The sequence below is a fragment of the Rhagoletis zephyria genome, unplaced genomic scaffold (genome assembly GCF_001687245.7).
Source record: "Rhagoletis zephyria isolate East Lansing unplaced genomic scaffold, Rhagoletis_zephyria_1.1 Rzeph_scaffold_00747, whole genome shotgun sequence".
Taxonomy (NCBI): Eukaryota; Metazoa; Arthropoda; class Insecta; order Diptera; family Tephritidae; genus Rhagoletis; species Rhagoletis zephyria.
In genome coordinates this window covers 52378-60617 of record NW_016157831.1, presented here as the reverse complement: position 1 = coordinate 60617, position 8240 = coordinate 52378, and the positions used below count along the sequence as shown (strand labels likewise).

The following is an 8240-nucleotide window of genomic DNA, read 5'->3' as shown; positions in this document are numbered from 1 at the left end:
CGGGAACATGGATCGGAAGCTCGGCCTTTCCGACCATGATCAACGGCCTGTAAACAGGGCGGAGCGGAAACTAGGTCTTTCCGCCCGCCGCACACAAAAGTAGACTGGAGACAAGGCCTCGCCAGCTACCCAAATTGCTATTGAATATCATTGTTATCTTTACAAGTTAATATTTATAATTATTTCACTCTGTAATGTATCACACATACTTAAATATTCTAAATCTTTTTATCTCAACTGTCTGTAAGAAAACATTTTTCTGTAGACTAAAATAAATAAATAAATAAATAAATAGCTAATTAGAAGTTATTTATTTATTNCTGCATGACTCCTTACGACTTTACATACAATTCATTTAAAGTTAGCTTGTCATAGCTAATTAGAAGTTATTTATTTATTGTAATCCCGCAAAAACCTACCTATAAGTTGGTTATTTTAATCAATTGATAATTGTTTTCTGCAGGGTAGTACTGTCGGCAAAAGGTCTAGTTCTACGCTAGCTCTGAGCTAGTCAGATTTTCAGCAGAGTATTTATAAACGTATGTGAACGTTCATTTGTACGTTTTTATTGATATATCTGTACTTTAATGTTTTCGGACGGTACTACCTCTTATTACCAATATAGGAGTATTTAAAAAAAAGTAATTTTGCTGACTTTTCTCCCATGAGGCGATTTCTTAGAGGTTCGTATATAAGGCCGGCTGCACTGAACAATTGCTCACTTGGAACACTGGCGGTTGGAGAGCTCAAATATTTGCGGGCCAGATCTGTCAATTTTTCGCATTTTAGTTTTGTTTTCCACCAATCGAGAGGATTTTCACCGAGATGAGCTCGTTTTTCTTTAAGATAGGCCTTCAATTGAGCTTTAATTTGACATTTTTTGATGTCTCCAGATTCTAAATCCATGCCTTCTCTTTCGCTTGAGGATTCTAAAATTATTTCTAGGTTGCTTATAAGACTTAGCAGCACTTGTTGAAGGCCCATCAATGTTGCTAGATATACTACTTAAGCGCCTGAAGCTAAAAGCCGGTTATTGTCCGCACCCTGGTTAGACAGACTTAGAGCCATTTCAACAATGTTATAGTGGACTCTCTGCCAATGTACACATTCGCATTCGCAAAACATTCGTATCATTTGATGCGAATGCGAGTGTCGAATGCGAATGCGTAAAACGATGCGAATCATTCGCATAACGAATGCGAATGCAAATATTCGCAACATCCCTGGTATGTATGTATATCAGAGCCATTATGTAGAAAATAAAGGCGGCGTCATCCGCGGACCGCTAACTCTTCGTCGATTTGACAGCATTCACCTATTGACGTCATAAAAACTTTTTTCGCAAATTAAATTTTCAAATTGTACTTATTTGCTGAACAAATTTTACCTAAAACTGAAATAAATCTACCTAAAAATTAAATATGTTTTTTATGTGTATACATTTTTGATAGTGGGTGGCAACCTCTCTCTTCGGTACCATGTCTACTTTTGGACTCACATCAAAAAATCTTTTCTATTAAAAATTTCCTTGAAAGGAATTTCTCCGAGCAGTTCCAGCTAAAATTATGTATGTAGGTTGAGCAAGTGGCCCCGCCACTGTTGCTTTTCTTTATTCAAAACGCGAAAATTTTTGAGTTTACTGCTTGGTGCGTTTTTTTGATGCTTTTTAGTTTGTAAATCTTAAAAAAAAAATCTAAGCTAAATTAATAGCAATCGTAAAAATTTTAGCAACTTTATAAAAATGGAAACATAATCGTAAGGGAGCATATGTTTGCCAACAAATTTTTAACACAAAGATTTTTCCCACTATGCGCTCAAATAAGGCACATTAAAAAGGGAAATCAAATTTCGTTATGTTTCAGGTGCAGCGTTGCCATTTTGCTTAAATTTAGGCAAAATTTATTAATATTTTCCTGCGTGTTAAATTTTTGTTGAATTTTTCTTCGTTTGCTAAAGTTTTTGATTAAAATAGTCAAAAGGGATAATTTGCCTCAAAAATTTATAGTTAGAAGAGTTACCATTTCAATCAATTTTACTTTAGAAAGACTATCATCCAGATCGCGTATAAAGTTCCAATAAATGTTGCTCTACGCAACTCCCGATCCGCGGTCATCGCATTGGCAAACCTCTCAGTGTACTTCTGCCATGAAATCGCTTCTCATAAAAACCATTTGCCGTTCGGAGGCGAGCTAGAACTTTAGGTCCCTTCATTTCCGTTACACGATCAACCCGCATATTAGGATTACATGATACCAAACTCGTTCTATGCATGCATTCAAAAAAACTAGCGAAGGGGCAGCCAACTATTATAAGATTATACATATGTATGTTGAAAGAATGTGTAATAGTTTTCAAACTAAGCACCTGTTACAACATAAAATCCTTACTTTTGACGACAAAACTAAGCCTTAGATTGCCTTTACTTACTTACTTGCTAACTCCTTATTTCTATAACCAATTTACCCATCGGCGTAGCCAGAATGAAATTTAGGGGAGGGCTCGACCCTATTAAGCTGACATTTCAGGGTACTATTTTATATATATATAAGGAAAATTTTAAAGCTGGGGGGGGGGGCTCGAGCACCTCCCTGCCCCTAACTGGCTACGCCCATGAATTTACCAAGTTTGAGAAGAAACAAACATTGACGTTTTTCATTTTATGACCTGTTAAATAAGTTGCTTAATTTTAACGGGATTTGTTAATTTTTTTTTAACGATTTTGGTAAATTTTATTTTTCAGGCGCGACAACACTGTTCAGGTGTCAAGCAGTCGGAAAGAAACGACAGTTGCCAGAGTGTCAGACCCCTTGCCCAATTTGGTGAATACCTCTTATGTTTTAACCAATGTTTATGCCCCTTGGTAAAAGAGGGAGGATATTGGAGAAGCCGTTTAAATGCCAATGAAAATAAGAGAAATTTTCCCGGTAAGATATTTGGCTCCTAAATGTATCTAAAATTGTGTGCTTGTACCGAATAAATGATTTAATGTCGTAGTAATTTAAAAATTTAACAAACTGCGATGAAATTCATTGTCAGGACTTTACCATACTTCTTCGTAGACGAAAAGCTCTAGTTAGCTTGCCAAATAGAGCGTAGAGTTGTCGTAGAGTTTTCGCTCTAGTTGCGATGGACTGTGTACTCGACGAAAAAGTCAGGCGAAATAACTCTCACGTATACTGTGTAGGTGAGTCTCTCATAGAGCTCTATTAAGTGTTTACACGTCTGTTTTCTCTCTAAATCTAGCGTTTTTTCACTACCGTGTACACTTAGCTTAACACTTATTTTTTCTCACCCAGGGATGAGTGTCCGAAACCAACAACACATTGAAATTATATGCAAATAACCCTTTCCCACTGAGCGAGAGCACACATCTACAAAAAATAAATCACCTGTTCTCTGTTGTGGGTTATTTTTTCTCTTAAATAATAAGAGTTATTTTGGGACACTTTCAAAGTGGATCTCTGATTGTAATTATAATTGACATGTTTCAGATCGTCGATATTTTTGCAAAACCGCCCATCGACCAGTTGCAAAACCGCCTAAATCGCCATTGTAGCAAAAATGCCCTGAACTCCAGGCATCGAGATTTATGCATAAAAATCGTTAAATCGTTATTAAAACAACAGATTTGTATAATAATAGCTAGACAAAATACCACCTATCAAAGCAATGCCTTCAAAGAATAAACCGTTTTTTCGCTCTCCTGTAAAATTTGAGTGCCGCAAGATAGGAGGTTTTGCAATTGGTCGATGGGCGGTTTTGCAAAAACATCGACGATATAATGTGCGTTACGTACCAATTCCGATTATATGATGATAACTTATTTAAAAAGAGAGCTAACGTTTTTTTTTTGTCGAGTGTTGATAGTTATCTCGAAAAAAAATTTAAGAAGAACAAATTTGAATAACAGAATGGCTTTTGCCTAACTTACAATTATTTTTTCTCAATTTACTGACATTGTAAAAGAGGTTTACATACAAAACATCGAGTTAGGTACTATTTTTAGCGAATTCTTACCCTGTCAAAATTTTTGCGAAGTTGAGAAAAAAATTTAAGCCATGAGGAAAAATGGATGAAGTCTTTAAATAGTGGTATGTTTCCACAGTTTGAAATAATATGTAATTTTGATTTTTCAACACTACACTCAAAGGAAGCAACTGGGAGGATCTTAAGTATGTATTAAGTTTGCTTCCTGGGGCAAAGAGAAAAACCGATTTCTAACTAAAATTGTTGAAAGTGAACTCCAAATTAAAAGTAATTTAAAATGCTGGCTATTTATTTATTTTTATTAACTACATTTTATTAATATACAAAAATATTGTTAAAAACAAGTACTCTAGCTTTTTAAAGTATTTTATGTTACTTAATTTTGATTTGAATAAAAGCGTACTGAAAAGTACTGATTTTTATTGCATGAAAAAGTCTAAGGTACTTATTTCGCACAAAAAAAAATTGACAGCCCTAGAGGAGAAGCTCGGTCAAACACTAACATATTGCTTAAGCACCGATCTACGTCACTCATACATACTTATTAAAAATGTTCAAGTTTATATCACCTGCAAAAATTTCATTTAATACGTTTATTTAAATTATGTACACAGGTTTACAAAAAAAGTGTCTGCATATTGAACAAAACCTCTACATCCCTATGTTTTTCGGCGCGCTGAAAGCGAATCCGAGGTCCGTTAAACATCATGTCGAGGTTATTTGAGGGGCAAATATGGAAAAATTTATTGAATAAAGATAAAAATTCATATTCAGGTTTTTGTTGTCGCTGAATCCGAATATGGGGATCCCTTGATTCTTCAAGATCATCTAAGGCTCATGCAACCTTTTAAGGTCAAATTCAGAAGAATTGTATTGAATTCACAGGTTTATTTAATGAATTTTTCCTTACTTGACATTCAAATGACCTCGAACATGACGTGACGAAGGCTAACAGACCTCGGATTCGCATTCAGCGCGTCGAATAACATAGGGATATAGAGGTTTGGTTCAATATGCAGTAGCGTTGTTTTTTGTAAACCTATGTTATCTGAAAATTATAATATGAATACTTCGAGCTATTAATTTGGTTTTGATTTTTTTTTCATTCGATTTCCAGGCATAAATAATTTTTGCGATGATGTAGAATTTATGACGAAAAAACAAGTTTCCTTATACTGGCGTTCTTGTTGGGGATTCTTCACACCACTATTAATGATAATAATTTTCGTGTACTCTATGCTATCAATAGAACCTTTGACATATAGCGGAAAGCCTTATCCTGATGCTGCAAATGGTACGTGACAATTTTATATTTACATACATACACTCCTATTAGCATATAAAGTGTACTTGAAGAGAAATCATGCATGTCTAACATTTTTTTGAAACTTAGTTTCCGGTTGGATACTTTTTACAATCGGCATTGCTCAATTTCCTCTCTGGGCTATATGGCACATCACGACAAACAGAAATGGAGGCGCATGGAAGGCAAGTACATATTGGGTTTAAATGCTAATAATCCACTAAATTTAGCAAAAAAAAAGCGTAGATACCACACCCCGCATTGATTTTTTACAAGCTAATTTTTTGTTTAAAGTTTTTTTTTTTACTGCACCTTCATGATACCGCCAAACACCTCGACTCCATGTAACACACGATGCGCCTATTTAAGGTTTAAACGAAAAGTCCTTGTGAATTAAATTTATCTTCAATTCCTCTTTTGGCATCATAATCAAGGGTTAACCTTATACAATTCCACCGTATGTTACATGGACACTACATGGTCACGTTTTGTCGATTAGCATCCAGGAAGGAAGACTCATCGGTATTAAAACGGATCTAAATCCAAGAAACTAGCTCGGAAAATATTAATGTACCCTAAAAGTCTAAATTGAGTGGATTATACATATATAATGCGGCAGAACATATTTTCCCAAAAATTTATTTATTATTATTTTATTTTATTTAAATATTTAGTCAATTCAGTCATCCGTCCAGCCGAATTCCAAATGGGGCCCTTCTAAAGAAAGTAACAGGAGGGACTGGATTACATTCAAAGCAAAATGTGTGGAACGGAGATCAAAGCGAGTCCATAACGGAAAGCTCAGACAATTTTGGCAAAAGCTTCACAATTTATTCAGGTCCTCGTAAGGGCATTAGTAGCAATAACTGTGTCTAAGTGTTTTATGTGGACATATGTGTAAATATAAAAACTTTTAATAACTCAAAATTGGATTGAAATAGGCAAGATAGTTTCGGACGGGATTCGGTATAACATGGATAACTGCTCTGATCATTCATATGAATGGTCGCCTCAAATAACGTTGTAAGCGACAATTTGTTCAAAGATAGTTTCCTTAACTTTGAAGATATTAATGTGTATATTTTATTTTTTTTTTAAGTAAGATTCTTGAACACTGCTATACCGAAAAAGTAGAAAACCAAATCAAGTCCCCGTATGTGAGTCAGTAAACAAGCTTTTTTCTATTTTGTAAAATTATAATTTTGCGGTTACAACGTTATTTGAGGCGACCATTCATATGTAGATGCATTGAGGTTTACTTCATATGTAAGGTTTAGGAGGACATGAGATGACCAAAAATGATAAAATATTACTTAACAATTTTAAAAATACAAAAGGCAGGTGAACTAAAATGCCAAAAAATTTTTTTTATTAAAGTGTTTGCGTAAGAATTAGCAAATTAATTAAATACTTATGTACATATACATCCAACCGATTATTGAAGTGGGGCGCGGAGTAAGAACCTACCTTAGAATCCGTGCACGACTCCTTCGTAGTCGATTTTTACTGCACCTGCATTCGCATTTCAACCGGAGGAGAACCTTAGATTTATTTATTGTTCCACTTTGTTTGGTGAAATACATAATAGTATTAGGTTCATAGGCAGTTTCACCGCCCGACTTCAGATATATAATGTGGAGCTGTCCTAAGCCCAATGCAATAACACTGGTTTACAGCAAAAATGTTCTATAGATGAAACAATCCAATTCCTATGTAGAATTGCTCGGTGATTCCGAAAATCGAAATAATTTTTTTTCTATGGATAACTTTTCGAGACATTTGCAATTTACCGTTATTCAGCTTAAAAAAAAGAGTGGTTTCACTTAATCACGTATATCTAACGAACCAATTGAATAATCATAATACGAGATACGGAAGATGGAAGCTAATAAAATTCTACATATACCGTATATACATCACTTTTCGATAGTCCTGATAGTTTCTGATAAATTAATTATTAATTTCTGACACCTCTTGCTTTCAATGCAAACACTCTACCTTCTTAGGTCTACATGGCGTATGAGTAACACTCTTTTCAGCTTTCATACAAAGAATTCTGCACATTTTAATTTGATCAATCCTTGCTTTCCTATTTATACATCGATTTTATTCATTACTTTTTTTAATACAAGCACAAAACATTTACACAGAAACTGTTAATTTTTTAATTTCTCAGAAACCATCAGGGCTATAGAAAACTGATATATACGGCTTATGGATAATTTTATTTGCTTTCATTTGCTTTATCTCGAATTACGATTATTTAATTGGTTCGCAAGATATACGTGATTAAGTGTAACCACTGTTTTTTTTTTAATCTGAATAACGGTAAATTGCAAATATCTCTAAAACATATCGATCAAGAAAAAAGTTAACTCAATTTTTGGAATCAGCAAGCTATCCTACATACAAATTGGATAGTGGCGTCTGGAGAATAAAAACTAAATTAAAATTTGTGATCCAGTGTAATCATTGAAATTGGTTCAAAAATTGAAGTTATATAATATACATGAAAAGTTGAGAGAACGTTCTTCTTTTTTTCATGACATAATTGCACTTCATCTTAAAAAGGCACTAGAACCTTGCGACGCACAGTGCTGTGGCTCGATACAAAATGTGGGCAAAATACAATTATAAACGGATTTAAATGAAAGCTTGTTTCCTTGTGAGCTTGAAGACTCTGAACTCAAAAATCCAATTTGTTTTTTGATACCTTCCATGCTTTGTCTTATCTTATACTGTGAAAAAGTTTAACTTTTTAATGGGTCTATTTATTTTTTGCAAACAGTATATTTTACTAAGCTGTGCATCCTTCTTTGCACGAAAAACTTGTGCGCTTAACCGAAAAAAGCCCTTAAGCGAATTTTCTTTACTACTTCAATGAGGAAGGTATCCAAATCCCTATGAAACCTAATAATGAAAGAGCGCTTACCACGCAGAAATTACTGCA

At 34.3% G+C, this 8240-nt stretch overlaps 1 protein-coding gene across 2 annotated transcripts in view; it reads left to right on the top strand.

Annotated features, from left to right (window-relative positions):
- NAAT1 (Nutrient Amino Acid Transporter 1) overlaps positions 1 to 6443 on the top strand; it is a 106843-nt gene extending 100400 nt beyond the window's left edge. Inside the window, exons 8-10 of one of the 2 annotated variants that reach the window (XM_017613985.1) lie at positions 5105 to 5281; positions 5457 to 5475; positions 5965 to 6443. In XM_017613985.1, the coding sequence (XP_017469474.1) occupies positions 5105 to 5281; positions 5457 to 5475; positions 5965 to 6166 (398 nt within the window). In that variant the 3' untranslated portion in view covers positions 6167 to 6443. Of the gene's footprint in view, positions 1 to 5104; positions 5282 to 5380; positions 5476 to 5964 lie in introns of both variants that reach the window. The other variant, XM_017613984.1, reaches the window with a different exon arrangement.
- Positions 6444 to 8240: the final 1797 nt, after the last annotated feature.